General features: G+C 40.7%; 1 protein-coding gene across 8 annotated transcripts in view; it reads left to right on the top strand.

The window, feature by feature from the left end:
- AAK1 (AP2 associated kinase 1) overlaps positions 1 to 20,989 on the top strand; it is a 189,616-nt gene extending 168,627 nt beyond the window's left edge. For 3 of the 8 annotated variants that reach the window (XM_053587787.1, XM_053587789.1, XM_053587786.1), the window contains 3 exons: positions 716 to 826; positions 2,360 to 2,470; positions 13,565 to 20,989. In XM_053587787.1, the coding sequence (XP_053443762.1) occupies positions 716 to 826; positions 2,360 to 2,470; positions 13,565 to 14,688 (1,346 nt within the window). In that variant the 3' untranslated portion in view covers positions 14,689 to 20,989. Of the gene's footprint in view, positions 1 to 715; positions 827 to 2,359; positions 2,471 to 3,468; positions 4,985 to 13,564 lie in introns of those variants that run through there. The other 5 variants (XM_053587794.1, XM_053587793.1, XM_053587792.1 and 2 more) reach the window with 3 other exon arrangements.
- The last annotated feature ends 5,031 nt before the right edge of the window (positions 20,990 to 26,020 follow it).

Genomic DNA, 26,020 nt, shown 5'->3' with positions numbered 1-26,020 from the left:
ACTTGGATGTTTTCTCCTAGAAAACTTCAGAAAACAATTCCTGTGTTACAGTGCTTAACCTCTGAATTTTATCTCCCTTCTATTCTTTAACTGAAACCAAAATCATACATTCAAAGGATCAACTCAAATTTTAAGAATTCTAGTAAGAAGCATTTTGAATGGGAATCTGGTTGAGAAAAGTACTGTTTAATCTTTTTTTTTTTTGGCCGGGGCTGGGTTTGAACCCGCCACCTCCAGCATATGGGACCGGCGCCCTACTCCTTGAGCCACAGGCACCGCCCAGTACTGTTTAATCTTTACGCCCACATGCCAGGGTTGCCCCTCTACTAATTGGTTTGGTTACCTCATCCTATCGTGTTTAGGAAAAGTTTGAGTGAAACTCCAATTGCAATGACCTTTTTCCCAAATGGCATTTACTGAGAACTGAGTTGCTGAAGTTATCTTGGCATCCAGATCACAGACTTACTGCAACTTCTGAAAAACAAATCCTCTTCAATTTATATATTGTTAAAAGAAATCTAGAAATATATGTTTCTATAGGTGGAAATCAGAGGGCTTAACATGTTTCTTTTGGTTTTCTTTCTCCCACCTTGACTTGGATGTGTGTGTAACATGTAAATGGAGTAATTTAAAGGCTGAGATCTAATTTCGTGGTATTGTTATGTGTGCCACTTAATGCCATCACTGACCTGGGATGCTGATAATCTGGACTCAGATTCTCTCACCGGGGAAGATTCCCTCCTTGATTGCTCTCTGCTTTCTAACCCTACTACTGACCTCCTGGAAGAGTTTGCCCCCATAGCAATCTCTGCTCCGGCCCATAAAGGTAAATGCTTTCTTCTTCTGAGGCCGACATGCACTCTTAGAGGGGGATGAACTAAACAACTCCTGAGAGTTTTCCTTATCACAAGTCTTAAAAATTTTTAACTACCTCTTTATATGGAAAACTCAAGTTTGTACAAGCAAAAATTTTTAACTACCTCTTTATATGGAAAACTCAAGTTTGTACTCCTAGACACTAAGCATATTTAATAAGACAGACTACTGCTTGGTGAAGGTATTGCTTTCTAGAAAGACCCTAAAGTCCAGATAGTCCATTTATTTTTGACAGCTATGTACCTTTGCAGCCAGCTCAGGGAGATGGTTGAGGTGGCTGTCCACTGACTAATTATTAATATGGTGCTTGTTGAGTTTACAACGTAAACATCATTTCATCAAGTAGGATTCCGTTTTTGAATAGCAATGGCTCCACGAAAGAAATAGGCATCATTCCTCAAAAGTCAGTCCCCCAAAATAGAACTTGTGAAAATATTTTAGTTTACTGTGAAGTCATGATTAATTGGTGGGTTTCTCTTTCTAATCTGTCTTTTCATTTCTTAGTCTTGGGTTAACACAGGTTTGAAATCCTACTGGGAGCTTGAATTGAGTTCTGTTCAGTGAGTCATTCGTGGCCAAATGCCTGACATAGGCATTTACTGAATTTGCTATGATTGGGTAGGGAAAGTGGTTTTCTAGAAGGAGAAAATGCATAGAAAAAGAACAGCTTAACTCCATCCCGAAGGAAATTTAAGAAGAAAGTCCTCCTTGAGATAACTAAAAATATGAGCCCATAGATTGCAATGGTAATATCTGCGTTCTGTTTTTAACCCTGATAGCATTAAAATGATTATGTTTTCATAGAGTATGTAGAGGGAAACAGTTACGTCTGGCAGGAGTTGTCAGCAGCAATGTGTAATTACAGAGCATCACCTGTGAAATAGCTGCCCAGTCATCACTTGCTGATAGAGTAGCTGTAACTAGAGTGGAGAAGAAAATTCTAACACATTCTGCTTGAGGTCTCAGGACGTGGGATCTTGCACCCCAGCGTTCCCTGAGGCATGTGAATTGTTTGAAATTCTTCCCAGTCACAGAGCAGTGAATCCTTCCAAAAATATTTTTTACCTTGTATATAGTGATTATTTCTTAAAGAGCCACTGATTCTCTTTCCCCTTCCCCTGCCCTTGGTTTTGAGTTTTTCAAATATTGTAAATCAGACCTCTCTTCCTTCAGTAAAGACAAGAGAATAATTCCTGTGCCTTTATAAATTAATGACATTGCAGAGAAACTACAAATTCTTCCAAAAATTCTTCTCTCTAGTCATTTTTGAAATTCTTAGTGTGACCAATTCTAAAGCATTTTTTCTGTACCCCTACATTTTCCAGTTTTGCTGCTTTTATTTCAACCCAGAAAAATTAAGTGCTTTCAACTTTAAAAACAATAGGGATTGTACAGGCGGGAACTTTGTGCCTCTTTCGCGTTCTCTCATTTGCTAATCTCTGCCTCTGTTGTTTCTGCTTGTGTACTCGCATTCTGTATTAAGCTGCAGAAGATAGTAATCTCATCTCAGGTTTTGATGTCCCTGAGGGCTCGGACAAAGTGGCAGAAGATGAGTTTGACCCTATTCCTGTATTGATAACCAAAAACCCACAAGGTAAGAAAAAGGATGGGGAAAAGAGAAGAGCTTGACATCAGCTTTCATCAAAACAGCAATGTACCTAATTTGCAAGGGGGAAAAAAGCATTCACATTAAATGAAGTAGATTGGGGATAATGATAGCTGCAGGGTTGACCAGTATATATAGACAGAGATGCTGATACAGATGTCTTAAACCTTGACCATGGTGTTTACTTAGAGAGAAGTATTTAATAGTTGACTAAAACCAAGTTTTTAGAGTTAGACCAAAAATAAAGTGATCTTCAGTCAGGGGAAACCTGAAGGTATACATCAAAAGTACTTAACATTTTATTTTTGCAGGATTTTTTTTGGCCGGGGCTGGGTTTGAACCCACCACCTCCAGCACCTGGGGCCAGCGCCCTACTCCTTTGAGCCACAGGCACCGCCCAGTACTTAACATTTTTTTTTTTAATCATGATTAGAACAATCAGTAATAAATGTTCATTCCCAAAAGATTAACAGTAGTGCTTTAATATCATCCACATCTTTTGGACATATATGGAGCATCTTTCCCCACTTTGATGGATAAAAATCATTTGAACATGCCATAAAACACTGAATTGCCACAGGATCATCTATTTATTTATTAAAGCACGTTTTTGTTGCAGTATCTTAACTAATTCCTTCCCAAAGCAAAAATTGCTGATTTTTACTTGATAGGAAAATGCCATGCTGTTATGAGAAAGTTAGTGCAGCAATTATCAGGCAAAATATGTATCTATTTAACAATAGCGTCCTCTTTGCAAGGTGCCCTGCCTATATACTATGGTGTGCACAGAGTGCCTGAACTTTTGGTGGGAGGTGGTGGAGGTAGCTAATTTGTATGTTTAAAAATCCACATGTAAGAGTTTAAGGGTTTGCATATGTAAAATGTTGCTTCTATAGGGGTTTTTTTGTTTTCTCCTTTGCTTGCTCTGCACATCTAAACCTTAACCCTCTGTGTTTTGTACTGAATTCCTATCTCTCCACTTCCAGGTGGGCACTCTAGAAACAGCAGTGGGAGCTCTGAGTCCAGTCTTCCCAACCTAGCCAGGTCTTTACTGCTGGTGGATCAGCTCATAGACCTGTAGCCGTGACCCAGTAGCAGATGCAGTTCTGTAACCTTCATACCGTAATATGCATTTTTATTACGGAGTTATGGGAAAAATGATTTTTTTAAAAAATCTGCAAATAAGGGGTCCTCCAGCCCTTTTTTCCTACCCCTTGCCTTCTCCTATAGAAATGATAAGGAAAGAAAATCACTTTGGCCCTCCAGATATTCCTTGGCCAGTTCCTCTTTGTTAGTTTGCTGTGTTTTCTCATAACCCTTTTTCAATAGCATTATCTTAAATCAAGTGCTAGATGCCATGAGCTTCACCTCTGCTGGAATCAACTCCACCAAGAGCTTAACTGTAACTGAAACTAGTGAATTGACACCTTTGTGTCATTCTTGCTAGGAATGGCCTCCCAAATCAATCCTTCCAACCCCTGTGTTCTTTGGCCAGATGCTGATGAATGTGTTTCCCTGTTTTGGCTTTTTTTCCTGATGCATTTTCATGAGGACATGGCTTCTTCAGTTGATCTTAACTCAAGGCTGTAGCCTGGAGATGGGTGTGCAGTTAAAGAGAGGGTTAAACTGACTGACTGGTAGTATATCTTTGAGAAGACAAACTGAGCCCAGCTCTAGCCAAGCAACTTTGACCTTGTTTGATCATAGACTTAGCCGAGGGATTTTACACCCATGCAACCTGCCCAGCATTCGTCCAGCTTTCTGGCTTCCATTGAACCGTGATTTCTCAGATCTGGAGATGTGACTGCAAGTACTTGAGATCCTTGGATAAAATGCGTGCATTATATAAAACCCAAGTATTGCCATTCTTTTTCATGTTAACTGTCCCAAGCTGGGATCTCAGAATCAGACCAAAACAAGACAATGGTGGTAATATGATATCTTTTATTAGAAGACTTTTCACTGGGGGGAGGATGGGGAAGGGGAAGGAATTGTAGCAGAAACAGATGTATTTTTCTTGTGATTTTTATTTTGAATCAAATATTGTAAATTGTGTATAAATGAAGACGCTGAATAGTTCTGTTTCCACTTGGCGTTTCAAGTCTGATATCAGGTGTCTGTACAGGGTTTTGATCTCTTTCCCTTGTATAACTACAAGCAATCCTACAGTGTAACACATGGAATCATTCTGAGTAGACTTTGTGTGTTGCTATAAGCTTTCAGCAGGTCCTCTGTCTCTGTAGAATAAGCATGTTGTATATTTTCAGATAATCAGAAATAAGTGTGCTGACAAGCTGGACACAATTTGATGGTGCCCAGCTTACCGTTTTTTCTCTCTGATGTTTAAATTGAAGGCTGCAGCCAAAGGAATATGATCAGTTGGTTTTCCTTGGCTTCTTAGATTAAAAAAACAAAAAAACAAAACAACAAAAAAAAACAACAAAACCAACATAAAGCATAGTTCTTTATTTACTATAGAATATTGTTCATAAAATAAATAAAGGCCCCTGCACTGACATGACTACATGCCTCATGGTCACGCTATGTGTATGTACTTATTAAAGTGTATTTTTTCCTCATGTGGAAAGCACTTTTATAAAACCTCCCTTTTGAGAAGAAGTGGGCACAGAGAACCCATCGTTCTCTTCCTCTAGTGCCGTTGTCCATGATCAAAAGGGAAACTCTTAGTTGATCAGATGTGTACAAATAAAATTCTAAGTCCATCTGCTTCTTTCTGTATCTAGTACTTTTGTTTCTTCACATTTGCACTTTAAGGGGGAAAAAAGAGAAAGTTTAACAGCAACAACAGCCTGCAAAACACTGCACCCTGGAGGGTAAGCTTTGACCTCAGTAATGTGAGAGCAGCCTTTGAAAGGCATCAGAGGGAAAGTCTGAATTTTTCTTCTGCCTTCTGACTTTAAATACTTCCCATGCTGGCTGAAACTAGATGAGCTAAGTAAAGGCCTCTGTTAGATTAACTCATTTCCAAAATTGAGAGAGGCATAAGCTTCCTGCCAAGGTTAAAAAAAGATCCATGCAGGACTATCCGTGTTGGGTAGCAGTGAAAGTAGGACTTGGTTTACTCCTTTATGGACAGGAAAGTTGCTGCAGATCGGAAGTGCATTCAAGCTTTCCTAGACATAGAATGTATAAACTAATGAAGAAAATGTTTATTTTTAAATAAGAATAATGTTTCAGTTCTATGTTTTCATATTTATTTTTTTTCATAACATATATGTTCGAAATATAATGAAATATCTAGTTTCTCAATTTAGTCAAAATCATGAAGAGGACAGTTTAGAAACAAGGTTATATCTAAATTGTTCCTTTCATGCATTACCCATAATTACATTGAGATATACTATCTAGTCTTTTGGCTCAATGAAGCTTAATGGAGCTAGTTAATGAAAACAAACAGACTAGAAGCCAGAGACTATGGTTGAAGCCTAAGGGTGTTAATGACAAGAAATTATCTTGTCAAATAAAGGAGAGAACTATGTTTCTGTTAAGGAATACATGTGAGTGCTTTGGTAAACAGGGCCTTTCTTAGTTTATAGCATCATCCCTGAGCTAAAAGAGCTAATTTAAGACAAACATCATGTGCTGGTAATTGACAGACTTGTGGAACCATAAACTGAGCTACAAGAGGGACCTTCTAGACCATCGCTAATCTATCCTCTTCATTTTATAAGTATAGGCCCTGAGCTAGATTGAGCAGGGTACAGGAATTAGAGGCCTGGGCAGGACGTGCCCCCTAGGGTCTCATCCTGGCCCTTGTCAGGCCTCAGCTGAGTGACCTTCAGGAGGCACTTCACCTCTCAAAGCTGCTGTTCTTTATGTAAACAATGACTTTGGACTAGATGGCCTTCAAGATTATAGGAGTATAGGGTCCTAAGTATATATTATGACATTTAGAAGGACTGTGAAGGATTTATATAATCCTGATGTTCTTCGGTTATTGTCTGTAGTTCTTACAATTACTGTAGCAGTATTTACAATTTAAAGAATTATTATAGGCTTTTACTAACCTGGGTTGCTCTTTCTTGATCATATGAAGAAAAGCCTAAATATCACGGACTTGGATATAGATTTTTCTTTTTGAATAAAACACACACGCATGTGCGCACAACCCTCACACTCTACCTATTCTAATAAAACAGAATCAGAAGATTTTAAGTCTTCTTAAATGTATAATCAGGGATCTGCCCTTTGAAAATGGGCAAATACTATAAGCATATGTTTTTTATTTGCTTTTATTACAACTATGTAAGAATAGTAACTACGTGCATATACCAGAAAACATCACAAATTGGATTTTTTAAAATTGCCTTTACAACATTCAACTGACAGAATCTCGCCAAATTTAAGTCTCACTGTTTTTAAAAATACAGACCTTAAAGGAGATAAGATTTAAATAGGCACTTCTGAGTATGATTATAATTATTATAATTAATGATTTCTTGAGCAGACATATCAGAATTTTGACATCTAATTGAAAGTTGTTCCCTTCCAAACCTGATTTTACTTGGGAAGTTAATACTTACTCCGGTGATGCTGCCACCATTTAGGCTATTTTTGAAACTCCTCTCCTTAGAAGTAACATCAAAGAAGGTAATATGGTATAAGTCAGTGTGTTATCTAAGTAGTACCATTTTTAGCATCTAAAATTGCTTTCTTGATCTGTCATCTCTTTTTTCCACCACTCTTTGTTCTGAGTAACATTTAGCTATTTTCCAAAGAGTGAAATCACCTCTGCAAGATGAAGAGTGGTTACTATTGAAGATAGTGAAAAAAATAATCCACAGGCAATTCCCAGGCAGGAGCTTATAATAGAAAGTCTTAATTTTCTTAATATTCTAGATAAGAGAACTTCTGTGATTCCCTGGTCATTAGTATGATTTATAACATTGAAAGATACAGATCTTGAAATAACCTCTGGAAGAGGTTGTCACTTTGTTCAGTGTCACTTGGTAGTAGACCTGGCTTTTCCGGAGTTAGAATTATAGAACTTGGATTCCTAATGCTTATGGGAAAGCAAACCCAAGAAAAGAAACTATTTTTCTTAAAGCTCAATGTTGTTTTGTTTTTAATACTTATTTCCTATTCACTTGATAGATAATTGATCATTTTGATTGAAACCTACATCCCCTTTCCCCAGATTAGGAACAGTTCTGCTGTCAGTGGTGCCACAGGAATGACAGCCTAGAGATATGGAGGGATCCCCAGGCAGCTAAATACATACTTTAGATTCTTTGGGCTAAAATAAAGTCTCCTGTGATGAGGTTTTTCTGTGATCTCTCAGTCTGTAACAGTGGTTCTCAACCTTCCTAATGCTGCGATGTATTTTCATTGTTACAAAGGGGTCGCGACCCGCAGGTTGAGTACCGCTGGTCTATAAGATTGTCAGGTTCCCATAGCCACTTAGAGTTTGGGGATAAAAATGACAGGATTGCCCAGTGTACTGAGTTACACAAATTAGACTCTGCCTGGCCAGATTTGCAGAAAAACTATCATGTAAATATTTAGAATGCAATCTTTACTCTCCAGATATTGCAAATTTATCTTTTTTTCCTCTCTAGAGACTATAAGTTTACCAACACAAAGTTAGCCTTTTCCTTTTCCACACTAATAATGTTCCTGAAGTTGGTTGTGCTTGGGTTTTTTGAATCAGAATGAATCCCGGATGACCTCCATTTCAAATAATTTGTAACAAGATACTATTTTGCTTCTCCTGGGTTTCCTTTCACTATGATGGGGGAGGGAGGCTCCTTGAGTAATGCTGACTTATGCAAGAAGTTACCAAATGGTGGTAGTTGCTAGAATGGAAGACACCTTCTTGGTTCCCACTTTGATGTAGTACCCTGAATTTTAACTCTTTTCCTGAGAGGTATCTGCTCTGCCCTGTTGCACACTCCTCTGTCATATTGTTGTATATTTACCATAGATCTTTAACCTGTCCTCCCCAAGAAGACAAAGCAAAGATGTACATGAAGCTATCTTAATGCAGTAAAAATGTGAAATTTGAACATTGCTACGCAAGTATTGTATAAAAAACAAGTCTGTAAAGAAATTTCTATGTAAACCTACAAGGGAATAAAGACTTTTATCTGTTCAAATGGGATCATGCCGTTTAGAAGTGTAAGTAAGTTAAAATAGCTCCTGTTTCTCTGAACTGAAAACCTACTTTTGCAGAAAGGAGTTAAACACACTGTAGGAGTTAAACACATAGTCCAAATGTTGAGTGACAGTAGTATCAGTGCACAGGAAAATCGTGGGTGCGTGTGAGAGACATACCGAGGATATTTTAATGACTCCTGGCCACCCTGGAGAATAACCCCTTGCAGTCAAGGAGAATAAAGTGTCTGCACCCCTACGTTTATTATGACCAGACATGGGCTTGTAAAACTGAGCTCAGATTTGTAGCTTTCTTCCTCTCATTTCATCTTTAATATGCACAGGCCAATTTAATTAAACATTTTGTGTTGGCAAGACCAGTTTTGTGCCCACTTAATTGCCTCATTGGTCTGAGAGGCACAGCACAGCATCACTAGCCAGAGTTGGTGCCCATCAAGTTGGTGCCCCTTATTTCCCAGTTGTGGATTTTAATGCAGCCACCCAACAGATGGCAGAACCAAATGCATAATTTTATTATATAAGCCCAAAGGTCATGGAAATAATTAATTTGATGTACATCTCTTGATTCCCTGATTTGGTTCCAAGACCTTAAAATTTCAATTGGTGCTGCATCTCCGAAGTTGTGAAGGGATGTTTGCGTTCTATTCACTATCTATATGAGAAGGCCTCAAGGTATTCCAAGTCTTCATTTTCAGTTTTTGGCAAGAATTATATCTTCAATATTCCCTATAATTGTTATTTCAGTTTACGATATGGGGAAAAGTAAAATTCTGGTTGTACACGATGTATTGCGTTAAGGAATATCTAGCCTGAGAGTTAAGTCTTCACATTTTGATTCTGTAGAGAGTACTCTGATGGCCTTCACAGGGTAAACTTATCCCAAATAATTCAGCACTTTTGACTGGTTTGGAAGTTAATGAGGAGCTAGTGAGTATAATTGCCAAGTTGTCATCAGGTACTCTGTGGGGCTCCTTTCTCACTCCCTGAAGCATGTGAGGTCTTATAGAAATGTACATAATTTGGAGCATCAAAATAGACTAATAAGAAGTGACCCCCAGTGGATGTATCAAAGTGTACTTAACCTGACACACAGTCCTATATCAGAGCAAGAAAAAGAATTGCGTTGACTTCTTGCTTAATTTGATAAGTTAAACCAAAATAAAAAGAGGTATGACCCAGTTGAAGGGAATTATAACAAAACCCTCTACCTTAGACTCCATGGTAACTAAGACCTTTGTGTATACCATGCGTCCAGGCCAGGGGCTTAAGCCCTTGAGGTACAATAGGCTGTCTTTACAGAGCTCTATGGTCACAGAATACCCTCTGTGACATGCCATTGGTTACCAAAGGAACTGGGCCAAGACATGAGGTTAAATTGGAATAAATTCTTCATTGCTAGTAGGTAGACTACGTCAAATGTGTTTTCCTGTTGGTACAAGGCCATCTATATATACAGGACTGCTCGCCCTGAAAACACGTGTTTTCCCTGTATGAACACATTCACATAGTCCAAAAAAGACCTTTAACTGCCAACAAGATTTAATCTACCTTCTGTTTACAGTTATTTGGAATTTCTCTTTCTCTTGACTACCTTTGCTACTTGTACTACCACCACCAAAATTCCCTAAAGGAATGTGGGTGTCAGGGCTCCCGTGTTGGGTCTCTAGTATTTCTTTGCCCTTTAGAGTGCCAGGCCTAGAAAGCTGCAAAGGGTGGCTACTCTCTGCCTCAGTCACACTGCATCGCCTCGAAGAAGAATGGAAATTTGAGAGACTTGGCCTTCTCAGAAGAATCCTTTAAATGTACTTTTCCAGTCCTGCAAAGCTGATTGATGCTGAAAGAAGATAGGAAATAGGTTTGGTTCTGTTCTGAAGGACAGGAGACTAGTTTTTCCTTCAAAATAGATGTTACAGTGTTTTTGTGACTGTGTAAATTATTAAAAGTTGTTGGAATTGTAAGTACAATTTTCCCGTTACTTAACATGAAGGTCATAGAATATGGTCTAAATTAGGTGGTTGTCCAAATGGGTTATTGACCAGAAACTCACTTTGGAACAGTAATAGTTTTGATGAGTTAGACATGTTTTTCTATCCTGTCCAGCTTTGGATATGGGCACACACCCTTGGTGCTGCGCAGTTCTGAAAATGTCACCTAGCCCTGTAGGCATCCAAAGGGCCCCAGCTTCAATAAATAGCTGCTTTTTGCCAGTCTCTACACAAAGTTGTTTTTACTGAATTCAAGTTAAATTTCAAAAAAACACTGACTCCAAATAGTATGTTCATTTCAATTACTGACGTCTATGTCAAAGTTAGTCATTGACTTCATTAAGTTTTCCATTTTTTTTCCCTAAGATAGTTTGCTCTCCTGCAGAACCAGCTTAGTAATATCAATTTTCAGGGCAGTTTTAGAAGATGAGAAATCGTGCTTTGGTCAGGACAACTGGAAACTTTGTCTAGCCACATACTAGGAAGATGGCTCAAGGAGTTTTAGGGACCCCTTGTACCTCTTTAAGACTTGGCAGATTCTGGCTCAGCATCCGTAGGACAGTGGTTATGGTACCAGCCACATACACTGAGGCTAGCGGGTTCAAACACAGCCTGGGCAAGCTCAACAACAATGACAACTGCAACAAAAAATAGCCAGGCATTGTGGTGGGTGCCTGTAGTCCCAGCTACTTGGGAGGCTGAGGCAAGAGAATTGCTTAAGCCCAAAAGTTTGAGGTTGTTGTGAGCTGTGATGCCACGGCACTCTATCCAGGGTTAACAGCTTGAGACTCTGTCTCAAAAGAAAAAATGACTTGGCAGATTCTTTTTGGAAAACTTCTCTGACCCCCTTTCATTTGAATTTCCTCCCAGAGGTAATTGTCTCAGTATCAGGCAAACCTAATATCAGTGGAAGGGAGGTGTTCCACTTGTTTCCTATCAGCTGACTGATGCTTTCATATCATCATGTAGCTGCACTTATTAAAGTTGTACTGCAGGGAAAAATTTGCTTAAAAATCATATTTTCTTTTTTCTTTCTTTTTTTTTGAGACAGAGTCTCATTTTGTTGCCCTCAGTAGAGTGCTGTGGAGTGATAGCTCACAGCAACCCCAAACTCTCAGGCTCATGTGATCCTCTTGCCTCAACCTCCCAAGTAGCTGGAACTACAGGTGCCTGCCACAATACTCTGCTATTTTTTTTTTTTTTAAGAGATGGAATCTCGTTCTGGCTCAGTCTGGTCTCGAACTCCTGAGCTCAGGCAATCTACCCACCTTGGCCTCCCACAGTGCTAGGATTACAGGCATGAGCCACCGCGCCCAGCCCAAAATCATATTTTCCCAATACTATTCAGAAAGCTATTTGGCATTGGTACAGACTTTAACTTAGTGTTCTAATTTGGGATTCGCTGAATGCATTCAAACTATTAGAAAAGGGAATAAAAATAGGAAAAAACACATTTTTGTTTATTTCTGAAAATGATATTTAAGGTCAGAACTGTTTAAAAAGCACTGCTAAAGTTACAACATTCAGAGGAACAGAGTATTTTTGTACAATATCCTATAAAATGTTTAGACCTCGCTCACTCTATATTCTTTTTATTATATCTCTAAGTGACTGGTTTCCCAATAAACTGATTTTGATGCCTCTTCTGTTGTGGTCTGTGTGTTTAATTCAAGAAGAAACTTTAGCAGGGGATAATTGTTAGCAGATATTTCTACTAGCCAACAGTTTGCAAATAGGAGGGGAGAGGGTCATTTTGGGAAGAGAACGATTGAATCCAGTCTGTACAAAGGTTCTGAGTCACCAAGGCTCCAAATCATTGTAATATTCTTATCCTGGTGGGTTGGGAAACTCCAGTGGTATTTTTAATTGAGCCCCTTTGCCCCCAACCACCCTTACTCTGGATTCTTCTTGCTTAGTTACATATGCCTTTTTCCTGCCCTCTTGCTAACATGTGCCCAATGACATACTTCTAACCTGCTAATATTTCTTGGAAGGTAAGCTCTCTTGCATTCTGATAATTGTCTATTTGATTTTAAAAGCCAGAGCACCCTGAGGCACCTCTACCTAGATAGAAATAGACTAGTATCCTGGAGTTAGCTAATACTTCTGCAATTAATAAGCCATGCATTTTACTCCTTCTGCTTGAAGAACTTTATGACGTATTCACTGAGCAGTGGAGATCTTTACAACTTAGAAGACTGAGAACAAAATTCCAGGGCAACTCCAGCTGAAGGTGACTTGCTTAGTATGATTTTGATTCTGTATCCTCCCCTCAGAAAGTACCTTCAGTATTTGATTTTTTTTTTTTTTTTTTTTTTGCAGTTTTTGGCCAGGGCTGGGTTTGAACCTGCCACCTCTGGCATATGGGGCCGGCGCCCTACCCCTTTGAGCCACAGGCGCTGCCCTACCTTCAGTTTTGTACACTGGGCACTTGAGTGCTCTTTGAGTCGTGTTTGTGATGTGAATCATCAGTAAACTTGCATTTCTCGAGCAGCCTATGTTCTGCTTCTTTTCAGAGAGTTTGACCCTCTGCATGTGGAACAGACAACCACATGCCAGATAATCAGTTGAGTCATCCCCAGACAGTGTTCCTACATTATCCGAAATTGTCATGGTATATGTGAAGATGAGTGACTGGGTTTGTTTTCATTCCATTACGAGCCAGCGCCAGGTAGAGCAGCTGTCCGTGCCTGGCCCTGCCAGTAGGAGCGTTACATAGTTATGCTGAATGTCTGTGTGCCTAACATCTTCATCTCCTTTCCTGTATCTTGTGCCTATCATGTTCCAAAATGTGAGATGGTGATTGGTTTGTGTGCAGTTTCCTTGCCTGACTTTTATTTTTTTCTGTTTTTCCTTTTCCATTTTCAACATCTATTATTTGGTCCCGCGGGTTGACCATTAAATGTTCCAGAATAAGTTGAACCGACCTACACATTAATTCTGCATTTTTATGCTTTTCTAGGTCTCCAGAGAGAGTCCAATCCCTGTCTTGTAATAACTGTAGAGCACTTTAAAGAATCAACGGGTGTTAAAGGCCTTCCCCTGTATCCAGACCTGTCCAGAGTACCTGACGCAAAGACTCAGAACAACTTAGAATCTGACTACTTAGCCAGAGATGGCCCTTCAAGCAACAGTTCATTCCACAGCAGCGAAGAGGAAGGGACGGACCTTGAGGGAGACATGCTAGACTGCAGTGGGTCTCGACCTCTCCTTATGGAGTCTGAAGAAGAGGATGAGAGCTGCAGGCCACCCCAGGGGAAGCTGGGGGAAGCCACTCCATTCAGTCCGTCAGCAGTCTCTACTGAGCAAGCAAAGACAGCACAAGGTGGAAGAAAGAACCAGTTCCCTGCCCCCACACAGCCAACCACTGATGGTCTTGTTGAGCCAGATGTTTTTGCCACAGCCCCGTTCAGGAGCTCAAGGCTTCCAACTGATGACACAGACATTTTCTCCAAAGCCCCATTTGTCTCCAAGGGCAGTGTGGCTTCTTCCCAGCTGGAGGAGGCAGATGTATTTTTGAGAGCTCCGTTTACTAAGAAGAAAAGCATGGAGGAGTTAACCATTGTCCAGAGTACCTCCCAGGAGTTGCCTGCACAGGCCGGTCTCCTCAGTCAGACAGGTGACGCCCCTTTGCTCTCAGGCCTTGAGAGAGCTGTGTACACCTCTGTACGAGGTCAGTATGCTATGGCTGGTTTTGTGCAACAGTCTAACCTCCCCTCCCCTTCTATGCAAGCTGCAGACCATCTTGACAGCATCTCTCCCAAGGGTTCCTCCCTGGAACCTGGGGGCTATCCTAATGACAGGAACAAAGGACCTCAGAAAGAAGGTGTTTCCGGCCCCATGGCTAGCAAACCATTCCGCCCCCAGTCCTTATCCAAATATTCCCGTCACTATAGCCCAGAAGATGAACCAACTCCAGAGGCCCAGCCCATTGCTGCCTACAAAATTGTTTCACAGACCAACAAGCAATCAATAGCTGGCTCTGTTTCCATCACACCCCTTTCCTCCAGGACTACGGAGCTGCCAGCTGCTGATCCCTTTGCTTTAGCACCTTTCCCTTCAAAGTCAGGCAAGCAGAAACCTTAGCAGCAAGACCTGAGCCTTAGGCCTGTGTCTCACTCCAGCTTCGGTGCCCACCCCATCACTCCCAGCTGAGCCTTTCTAAAAAAATATTATCAATTATTATCTTTCGGTCCCCTGCATCAGAACAGAACTTCAATTGGCAAACTTAATTGCAGTGATACTTAGTTGAAGCCCCTGTAAGTTATGTTCATTTATGGATTTTCAGACATTTCCATCTCCTTCATGGAAGTTTCCCACCATCCAGAACTCTGTTTTTTTGTTTTGCCCAGGAACTGTTTAAATCCAGAAATACTTCACCCCCGCCCCACGGGGGCCATTATTACTGCTAGTTTTGATTCCCGTAGCTCCCATTCTAAGTTACGACCATTGAAGAATCACAGTCCCTCCAGGGCTTGATTTAATACTCTTGGAAAGGAGAGATTTCTGGAAAGAAAAGCGAGATAAAATCCTGCACTTCAAGAAGCTACTAATCATTCTGATAGAAGCAGCAGTTCTAGAAGGATTCTCTGGATCTGAGTCTGTGTGTGAGCCAAGCTGGCCGCCGTGCATGCGCATCTGTGGGCATGTAATGTACATCAGGTCCTTTCCTATGTAGAACTACATGGCGATAGGGTAACTGTGCTCATGCCTGACCATGTTGTCAGGGCCTTACCCACATATGTGCTTTTTAAATTGGTCTGAGTGTACAGGTATGGGTATGTGGGTACATGTGTTGTGTGCGTATACAGGAAGCATTTCTCCTTTAAGTAAATCCTGTCCCACTGTGTCTGCTTCTGCAATCACATCACTCATTTACTAGCATTTGTCCACTCACCTGACTTGAACCCTGTTTTTATTTATTTAGTTTTCTTCTCATGGCAAAGTTGAATTCACTGAAAGATGTAGGGAGATCCTGCTGGAACTGAGATTTTAGAGTGGATTTTTTTTCTCCAGAATTTGTTCTTTGCCATTAATAAATTCCATTTGCCTGATTGTGAAAAATTTATTATCCTTGTACGGTTTTCCCTCATCATAATAGAAAAGAGCACCTCGTTATCGTTTGAGCCTTGTTACAGTTTCAGCCACTGGGTGTGTGCACTCGGTGCCATCCTTATGCAATTCATTAATCAATCACAAGACTAAGCTACAAAGTAGATTCGTTTGCTTTTTTTTGTTTTTTCCCAAATCCTTGCTGTCTTTCTGTATTGCCTCTTGAGGAAATGTAAATCTGAGACATACAAATAAGTTTGTCTGACGGACTGGAAAAGAGCTGAATCAGCTAGCCGTGAGAGCTTTTAAGTTCTCTGTCCTGTTCAGATGTTGAAGTAGGCCAGACAGGTGACTGACTTGGTTTTTGAAAATGTCTTTTATTTCTGGACAGACATTCCTCCCTTTTTCCATTCTTTTTATTATGAGTGCCTTAAAATAAAACCTACGTCTGAATGTGAAGACTTCTGCTGAGGAAGTTCAACTTAATGGAAAGAGTCACTGCCTCAAGTTTCAACTTGAAAGCATCCAGTCACTTCTAGTACACATTAGTGATTTCTCCATTAGCTAGAGACATTCCCAGAGCTGTTTGCCGTGCCAGATTAACAATTTAGGAATTATTAGAATTCATCCAAAGAATTAAGCCTAAATGCCAATTTCTGTTGAAATTGAGTAAATGTGATAGTCCTTAAAGTTCAGGGATCTTGGCTGTAAAATAATAATAACTTTTCAGCACTTTTTTCTTTTTTGGTTACTCTTTACCTATTTTAAATGTCCAGGATAAAAGATGATTGGCACTTTGTCAGGGTTACCAGCATGGATTTTCCAACTGAAGTCTCAATTATACTAGAAACCTGTATCTTTCACTTTGGTGGAGGATAAATGTTTGTTCTAAGGGTTTCCCTTCTCCCAATTATCGTTTCTGATTTTTCCGTGTAACAGTGGATACTTTCTAGTTGAATGAATAATTCTAGCTAATGTACATGGAATTCTGCATCACAAACTTTTCCCTTATCTAGAAAAGCCCCCAAAAGCCTAAGAGGCTAGGAATATTCGAAGAGTGTTCCCACCTCAAATTAGAAACGGTTAAAAGTGAGAGGTCGCTCTAATAATTAACTCATCCTAATGTTCAATATTACTTCTATATCAGCCCTGTAAAATGTTTTTCCTTTGGTTATTTGATTATTCCTCCCTAGTCAAGTGGCTATTTTAATTATCAAAGTACAAATCAGAGGCCCGGCTTGGTGGCTCATGCCTGTAATCCTAGCACTCTAAGAGGCCCAGGCAGGTGGATTACTTGAGCTCAGGAATTCAAGACCAGCCTGAGCAAGAGTGAGACCCTATTTCTACTAAAAATAGAAAAACAAGCCAGGCATTGTGGTAGGCACTGTAATCCCAGCTACCCGGGAGGTTGAGGCAAGAGGATCACTTGAGCCGAAGAGTTTGAGGTTACTGTGAGCTATGATGATGCCACAGCACTCCACCCAGGGAGACAGAGTGAACTATCTAAACAAAACAAAACAAAAAAAGTACAAATCAGAAAAAAAGTCATGTGATTTTGTTTCAAATGCATTTTTTTTTTTTTTTGAGACAGTCTCACTATGTCACCCTCAGTAGAGTACTATAGTGTCACAGCTCACAGCAACCTCAAACTCTTGGGCTTACTCAGCCTCCCAATTAGTTGGGACTATAGGCGCCCACCACAATGCCCAGCTATTTTTTGTTTGTAGTTGTCATTGCTGTTTGGCAGGTCCAGGCTGGATTTGAACCTGCCGGCTCTGGTGTATGTGGCTGGTGCCCCAGCTGTTGAGCTTCAAGCAACTAGCCTCAAATGCATTTTTAAAATAAAAAGTCATGGTGTTTTTCTTATGCAGTTGAATACTTGTCAAACATGGGCTTGTAACCTTTTTTTAATGCTCACTGGAGACATGATAGGTGGAGACTCTACATACCTTCTTTGAATAGGGTAATGAGTATAGACACATGCAATTTACTTTAGGTTTTTTTTTTTTTACTCAGTGATGAAAATATTTTCACCTGTAGATTATAACTTATTAGTTAATAACTGGTGAATTCTGCAGACTTGTATTACAGTAGGGTTTTATTCTCTATCTACTGGTCATCTTTAGATTAATGAGTTAAATACATCATTTAAAGTTAAAATGTTCTTTCCAGAGGTCATCCTGGGTCTGGAAATTTGGAAGATTTCATTTTAAGGAGAATTGGGGTGCGTAGGGTGCTATAAATTCCCAGGGAATTAGTGTTTCCAACAACTATACTCCAATAGGCTAACATAAAAGACAAAAGAAAATGCAGTGCTGTGTTGCTTTTGATGTGGGTATTTTTGAGTAATGCTTTGTTAGGTGATTTTGTCAGTGTGCAGACATCATGGAGTACTTAAACCATCCTAAATGGTACAGCCTACTGCACACCTAGGCTGTAACGTACAGCCTAGTGTTTCGAGGCTACAAACCTGTACAGCATATTACTGTGCTGAGTACGGTTGGCAGTTGGGACACAATGGTAAGTATTTATGTATCTAAACATAGGAAAGGTACAGTAAAAATCCAGTATCATAATTTTATAAGATCACTGTGGTGTATATCGTCCTTTGTTGACTAAAACATTGTTACACAGCACATAACTATGTACAGTCAACAAAACACTGCACTTTCTTGTTTTAGTTTGTGTTATGTGTTATTTGCTTTACACATTTGATAGGGAATATAGGAATTTGTGACCTTTCATTTCAGTGGAAAGCAATGAGCCAGCTTATATTTAGACAATAACTGACTGACCAGCTCTATTGAGTTATCTTGTGTGTGGTGAAAAGTATTTAATGTATCAGCTTCTTAGGCTCACACACAGCCCTTTAGTTCCAAATCCTTGGTTAGATTAGAAAGTGGAATGAACAAAATTTGATACTGAAGCAGATGCTGGGAAGGACCTAAGGAAGTCTAGGTCATAACCCTGTTTCCTTTGGGGCCCACTTATAGCTGAGCCGAAAATTTCCTGGGCTGGTATGTGTGTGTTCACAGGCCCATGTTGTGTCTGAGTTTCATCTGGCAACCAAGATCTCTTTCTTAACTTTCAAGAAAGATATCTTATTGGCCCATTATTTATTTAGGAAGTTTTACAATACATACATGTAAGTGTTTTCAACTTCTTGGTGAGCATTTCACTGATGCATGATGAAAGCAGATTTAAATGACCCAACAGTAGAAGTTCTGTATTTGCTTCCATAAAGAAAAATAAAACATAGATCTGTTGATATAATATGCATGCAGTATATTGCATAGGAAATTAAAGAAGGATGAGATCCAATTCATTCTCTAGCAGGAAAGATACAACGAACATGGAATCACTTGGGTCCCTTTAATAAAGATGCTATTCTCTGCTGTGTCTTTGGAATTAAAATAGTGGAACAAATAGCAGTCAATTCAGAAATGGCTGCTAGTCACATGGATGCATGCAAGTTTATCTGAGAGATTTGGGACCCAAATTATTTTGATGCAAGACAGGAAAGCTGCAGAAAAGACTGTATCCTTGTCTTGTATCCAGGGTCCTGGAAGCACCTTGTTAATGTTCACACCACCCCTGAGTTATAATCCTCCAATCCTGCCTAAATGAGTAAACTTTAAAGGTTTTAAATGGAGTTATCTAATTTTAAACTAGATTTCATTTTTCCATTGTCTTTGTTAATTAATAGTTGTAGATGCCATTTTTTTTTTCAACTACTAGAACACCTGCAACCTTGGTAACTGAACACTTCACTAAAGGAAGAGAAGAGCTTCAAAATCCTTGAAAATCAAAAGTAGTATCTGGTTGGGATTTGTTTTTGTTCTATCCCTGGAAGTCTTCCTGGCTCACCTCTCTCTTTCCTGTTCCCACTTCATTTCCTCACTTGACATTTCCCTATTTTGACCACACCAATAAGTGGATTATGGAAGGTACAGTTGAATGATCGTGTTAACTTTTATTTGCCTCCTTTGTTGCTGTAAATAGTTTATTCTTATGTTTCATCTCAGCCTGTGACAATCTCACCAAGTAAGAATAAAATGGCACACCTTCCCTATTTCCTATGGACTAGACGAAAGGATGAAGGAAGGTTGGCAGGACCCTAGCCTTACTGGGTGGAGACATGACCCAGAGGAAGCTCTTCACCTTTACCGTACACAGGCCCAGAGTGCTCTAGAGTGCAAGGGCAAGTTTATGTGTGAAGGGACTCCAAACAGCTGGAAAACATGCCTACATATTAACCACTCGTGGCTTGGTACAGTATTCCTATAACTTAAAATTCTGTAAATTTATTCCGAGGTATTTCCCAGCAGTCTCCTAGTATGTGTGACCCAGTTTTAGGTTTATAGTAACAATGTTCTTGAAATCAAGTCAATGATACCTGTGTTGCTTTGTTATAGAACAATATGTACATGTTCAAGGAATCAGTTTGATTTCCTTTTGGCAAGGAATTGCAGAAATGGTTTTTACCTGTGTCAGGATAGGTTAGACTTGGGGGCTGAGGGGAGACAATGCAGCCTTTTCACTCTGAAATGGCAAATCATTTGCCTTCCCTGAGTCTGCCAGGGATTACTTTTGAGGAGTGTGAATGGAGTGTGTGTGTTTGTGTCTATGTGTGCACTCATGCATCCTCATGCTTTCTCTGTGGTGTTATTTCAAGCCTTCCTAATAAAGGCATCCAAAGAGTACTGAGACATGACCAGAGGTATTTGGCATGAATAAATTAGGTTCTCTTCGCCAAAAACCCTCAAAGTTAGAACTCAGTTGTTTTCAATAAAGGTGGGGAAGATTGCCCATTGCTTTTGCCTCATTCCCAAGTAAACATCTCATCTACAAGGATGAAACTGAGTAGGGCTCGTCCTAAGGGCTCATGTGTGGCATTGGGAGGGCAGTAGTGACCAGAACACCACAGGCCTGCAAGATGTTATTTTGACTGAGGGAACATTTGACATCATTTATGAGGGAATAGAAACCAAATAAAGGCCAAGGACCATGACCATTCCTTGGAAAAAAGTGGATTCCCTTTGCTGACTACTTGGAATTGACTGAATGAGAGGTCTACCCAGCCATAAGGAGTATTGAGGTCATCGGGCCTCAGAAAACAGTAGCATGAACACAATCTCATAGGATATGAACAAGATAAAGGAGGGGAAAAACAAAGTCAATCTCAACAGTTTTTGCAATACCTCTTATATGCAGACCATTGGATTTATGTTATTGCACTCTTGGTGTGATTTATCTTATGTATCTTCATAGTTTTTATGAATTGTTTGAGTTTCAAACTCTTATTATACCCTTTATTAAAATGGACCTAATTAAGCGATTCATGCTTTGTGTTATTTCTTAACTCAGATCTTCCTACCATTGAAAGGATCCATAGTTATCTTTCACTTAAGAACCTTAATATTGGGCGGTGCCTGTGGCTCAGTGAGTAGGGTGCCAGCCCCATATACCGAGGGTAGCAGGTTCGAACCCAGGGCCAGCCAAACTGCAACAAAAAAAATAGCGAGGTGTTGTGGCAGACACCTGTAGACCCAGCTACTTGGGAGGTTGAGGCAAGAGACTCACCTAAGCCCAAGGGCTGGAAGTTGCTGTGAGCTGTGACACTACAGCACTCTACCAAGGGCAACAAAGTGAAACTCTTGTCTCAAAAAAAAAAAAAAAGCAGCGCCTGTGGCTCAAGGGAGTGGGGCGCTGGTCCCATATGCTGGAGGTGGCGTGGTCAAACCCAGCCCCGGCCAAAAACTGTAGAAAATAAAACCTTAATATTGTATTTTTAATATTCCTAGTTGAATATTTTTAATATTAACATAAAGAGGGAAATCCTAGGAAAAAATGAACCTAAAAACTTAAAAAATCATTACTGTGTGGCGGGGGCATGGTGACTCTCGTGTAATCCTAGCACTGTGGATGGCTGAGGTAGGAGGATTGCTTGAGCTCAGGAGTTCAAGACCAGTTTGAGCAAGAATGAGACCCTGTCTCTACTAAAAATGGAAAAAATCAGCTGGGCGCGGTGAGGGGCACCAGTAGTCCCAGCTGCTCATCTGGCTGAGGCAGGAGAATCACTTAAACCCCAAGAGTTTGAGGTTACTACGAGCTAGGTTGACACCACAGCACTCTCACTTTAGAAACAGAGTGAGACCCTGTCTCAGGGAAAAAAAAAAAATATACTGTGAGGGAGAACCTGTTATTTAGAAAATAACAAGAGTGACATTTGACTGAACTTTAATGAGCTTGACTTTGTCATGATTTAGGGAGAACTGGTAATGGTGCCAAGTTCACGGAGGTGGTATTTGAAGAAGATCCAGGTATCTAAAGAATTCTGGTATAATTATGCATGAAAAGCCAAAGTTGCCTAATTTTTCTGAGTATTTTAAGTTCTAAATGTATACCCCAATTAGTTCTACAATAGTTCTAAAAAGTTCTGAAGCTTTTCCTGTTTCAAATTCTCATTAAACCAGTGGTTCTCAATCTTCCTAATGCTGCAATGTATTAAAAAGGGGTCGCAACCCACAGGTGGAGAACTGCTGCAACAAAAGTGCAGTCTTCCTCCTCTGTGCCCTTATATATAGTCTCCTAACCTAGAGCCAAGTGGGAGGAACCAGGTGAGACCCAGGAAAATGCCAGGAGCAGATGGTTTCGGCTTTCTCTAGATTTGAAGACAAAGCTCTTTTCCCCTCCCTTTTATGTCTTTTTTTCTTGAATGAGTTCATCTTGTTTTATATTGGAGTGGTAAAATCTAGAGGGCTTAGCTTAGCATGTTAGCCTATGTGAAAGGAGACCAAGTAATCCTCAACACAAGGTCTGACAAAGTTTGTGAACTCACTCTAGAAAAAGTGCTACTACATGCCTCATTGCTGAAAATCAGTATTGTCAACTTCAAAGTGCTCGAAGCTATGCACTGATGCCAGCACCTGGTCTACCCTTCAAAGCAATTCTGGAACGATAATCCAAGCTATCATACAGTACACAAAAATATCCAAAAACAATAATGAATGCCACTCGGCAAGGCACTGCCACATGTCAACAGGAACACAGCTGTGAGACACTGATACACCAAAGTTATGAAACTTTACCAAGTTGTTTGTACAGTGCTGCCAACGTAAGCACATGGTGCCAAGTTCATGAACTTTCTTGTCATACCTCGTATAATGACAGGTCTTAACACTGGGGTTTGGAGGTCAAGACCATAGCTAAATAATGGGATTCCTGAAGTCAGATATGGTAAAACTAGTAATTGTATCAGATGTCCCAAGTCTCATCTTTCTGAGCAGGACTTTTTGATCCCAAGACATGGCTTTTTCACTCTTAAAAAGAAATCTTGGTGGTGGGTTCAAACCTGCCCCAGCCAAAAACAGCAAAAAAAAGAAAAGAAATCTTGGTGGCCAGGCACAGTGGCTCAAGCCTGTAATCCCAGCACTTGGGAAGCTGAAGTAGGTGGATAGCCTGAGCTCACAGGTTTGAGACTAGCCTGAGCCAGAGCAAGACCCCGTCTCTAAAAAATAGCCAGGCTTGGCTCGGCGCCTGTGGCTCAAGTGGCTAAGGCTCCAGCCACATACACTTGAGCTGGTGGGTTCAAATCTAGCCTAGGCCCGCCAAACTATTGAATGAATGAATGAAGGAATGAGTGGGTGTATGAGTATGTGACTTCTTGGTCCATGTCACATAGTCTGAGAATCTTTCTTCCCAACAATTAAAACACAGTTGACATCTCTGCTGAAATGGTAATAGGGAAAATATCAGTTGTCTATCACTTACCATTGTGAATGTATAACTATATAGGGGTGTGTGTATGTGTGTGTGAGCGTGTGCAGAGAAAGAAGGGGGTATAAATAGAGCTGTTAATATTTCAAGCAGTAGTTTTTCTTTTTCCTAAAGAGTTGCCCTCCCTCTAGTATATTTGGGAAAGAAGGGAAAGCCCTGGGTTGTGTCTGCTGTCCCTAGTTTCACATTCCACTCATTATAGTCCTTTCCATAAAATGCTGCACCTGACCTTGGCACACCAGGTGAGGGTTAAACTGGACCAAACCACAATTTCCTTCCTGCCTTGTCCACACAACCATCACACAGGATTGAATGAATGTACTGGGTTTACAAAGGGTGGAGGTGACTCTATTCACTCACTCAACAAATACTTTTCAAGCACCTACTATGGACCAGGCACATACTAAGTGCGAGGCATACAAACGTAAAGAGACTGCCATGTCTCTTATAAAGCTTAGAGTATAGCAGGGGAAAGGATCATTAATCAATACCTAAATTCATAATTTCAATTTATGATAATGTGCTATGAAAGAAAAGGAAAGGGTGTTTTGAGAGAGAATAACAGAAGGGACAATTTAGATGGGGAGAAGGAGATGATAGGGAAGGCCTAACTGAGGAAAGGATACTTTCGGTTCAGACCTGGGGAAATGGATATAAGTTAAAAAAGGAAAGGCATTCCCTGAAGGAGAACAACTTATAGAAAGGTCCTAAAGTGGAAAATAACTTATTATACTTAAACCAAAAACAGCTGGGGGAGGGGTTGGAGAGAGGAGGCTGGCAATCGGCCTTCCAGACACCTGTGCATGCATATAGAAGTGTGCACACACACACACAATTTTACATAAATCAGATCATACTATACCTACTGTTTCTAACCTGTTTTGTTTTCACTTAATGTAAGTGATCAATAACTGTACAAAAAAAGGGGTGGGGGTGGGGAGGGCATGGGAGTTAAATCCAGTTTTGTTAAGAAAGTTTTTGGCAGCTGACAGAAAAGCTAACTTGTATACACTCTGTACAATAAGATTTGTCAATTTATATCACAAAAGAAAAGGAAGAGAAGGAGGCCTGGAATTAGGTCCCCATGAGCACCAGTATTAAGGGATGGACAGATGAAACTGCAAGGGAAACTGGGGAGGAACAACCAGAAAGCTGGCAGGCAAAATAGGCCTTTGTGGTACCCAGGATGCCAAGAAATGAGATTATTAAAGGGAGGGAGAGATCCGCAGCTTCTGATGTTTCAGAGGTCATGAAAGATCAGGACTGAGGTGGCTCCTTCAGGTTAGCAACATAGAGGGTGTGGGTGCTCTGAGTACAGCAGGCCCTGGCATTGGTGGGGGACAGAGGCCTGGTTTCAGTGGTTTGAAGAATGGGAAGTGAAAAACTCTAGAGACTAAGACGGTAGACAACTTATTTTTAAACCACTTGGCTCTGAAGGGAAGAGAGGGTGGAAGAGGATTTGGGGCAAGGCAGGATTCTTGCTATGCCAAGGAATTCGTAAGAGGGAGAAGTTGAAGACAATAGAAAGATTGGTCCCTAATCAGGGCATGTTCCTGGGTGAAAAAGCCACATATTATATTTGTGGCTCTACAATACAATACAATATATTATATTCAAGGTTAAGAAGAGAGTAAAGGGAAGGGGAAGCCTTGGGTTGCCTAGAGATCTAGAATGGGTGGGCAGAGACAGTGGTGGGGAAGAAAATGCATTGCTTTGGGAGGCAAAACTGCACCAGAGGTAGCACAGCCTGCTGTGTCTAGCCCCAGGCCAGATGCAGGGCTAAACCCCACCCACCGGGTTAGTTGTGTCCCCGGGTCCAGAAACAATCTGGGTTATCTTGGGTGTGACCTCAACCTGTACAACAGGTGCGTTGTTTCCATTCTGAAACCAGTACTGTGTCTACCTTCCATAGCAGTGGTTCTCAAATTTTAACTTGCCATCAGAGTCACTTGGATGGCTTGTTAAATCAGATTACTAGTACCCACCTATGAAGATTCTAAGTCTAAGGTGGGGCCCAGGGATTTGTATTCCTAATGTGTTTACCTCGGTTTTTTGCCCCCAGTCCACACTCCGACAACTGTTGCCCTAGAGAAAACCCCAGGAAGGTCCTGGAAGAGAACCTCAATGGGCTTTTGTACTTTGCTCTGAAAACTAGTCAATACTCAAGTTTATCTACAGAAGGGCAGCAGCGCACTAGGTGCATCCTCTGCCCGGGTTGGTCCAAGATGACCAAGTGGCGGGGGAGCCCACTAGCACAGTTTATAGAAAAGGATTAGACACAGGTCCACATCAGCCACATGGGAGAAAGGGAAGGAAAAAGGCGAGAACTCGTCAGAGGGGATGCTCCGGGAGCCTCTTTGGGCAGTCACTGAGCTGGACCTGGAGGGCGAGGAGGGTCCTACAGAGCACATTTAAAGACGTCGAACGTTGTCCTAACTGGAGGATCATCGCCAGAGAAAAACCCAGGAAGCAGAAACTAATGTACAGTTCTGCGCATGCGTTCAGGATGCTGCGTGCTTTTCCGAGGGCGCCTGCGCAAAACACCGCACAGTCTTTCCCTCCGCAAAGTCTCCCCGCTCAGACTGAC

This window comes from Nycticebus coucang, chromosome 4 (genome assembly GCF_027406575.1).
Source record: "Nycticebus coucang isolate mNycCou1 chromosome 4, mNycCou1.pri, whole genome shotgun sequence".
Taxonomy (NCBI): domain Eukaryota; kingdom Metazoa; phylum Chordata; class Mammalia; order Primates; family Lorisidae; genus Nycticebus; species Nycticebus coucang.
The sequence above is the reverse complement of the archived record's forward strand: the minus strand, read 5'-3'. Positions and strand labels throughout refer to the sequence as shown.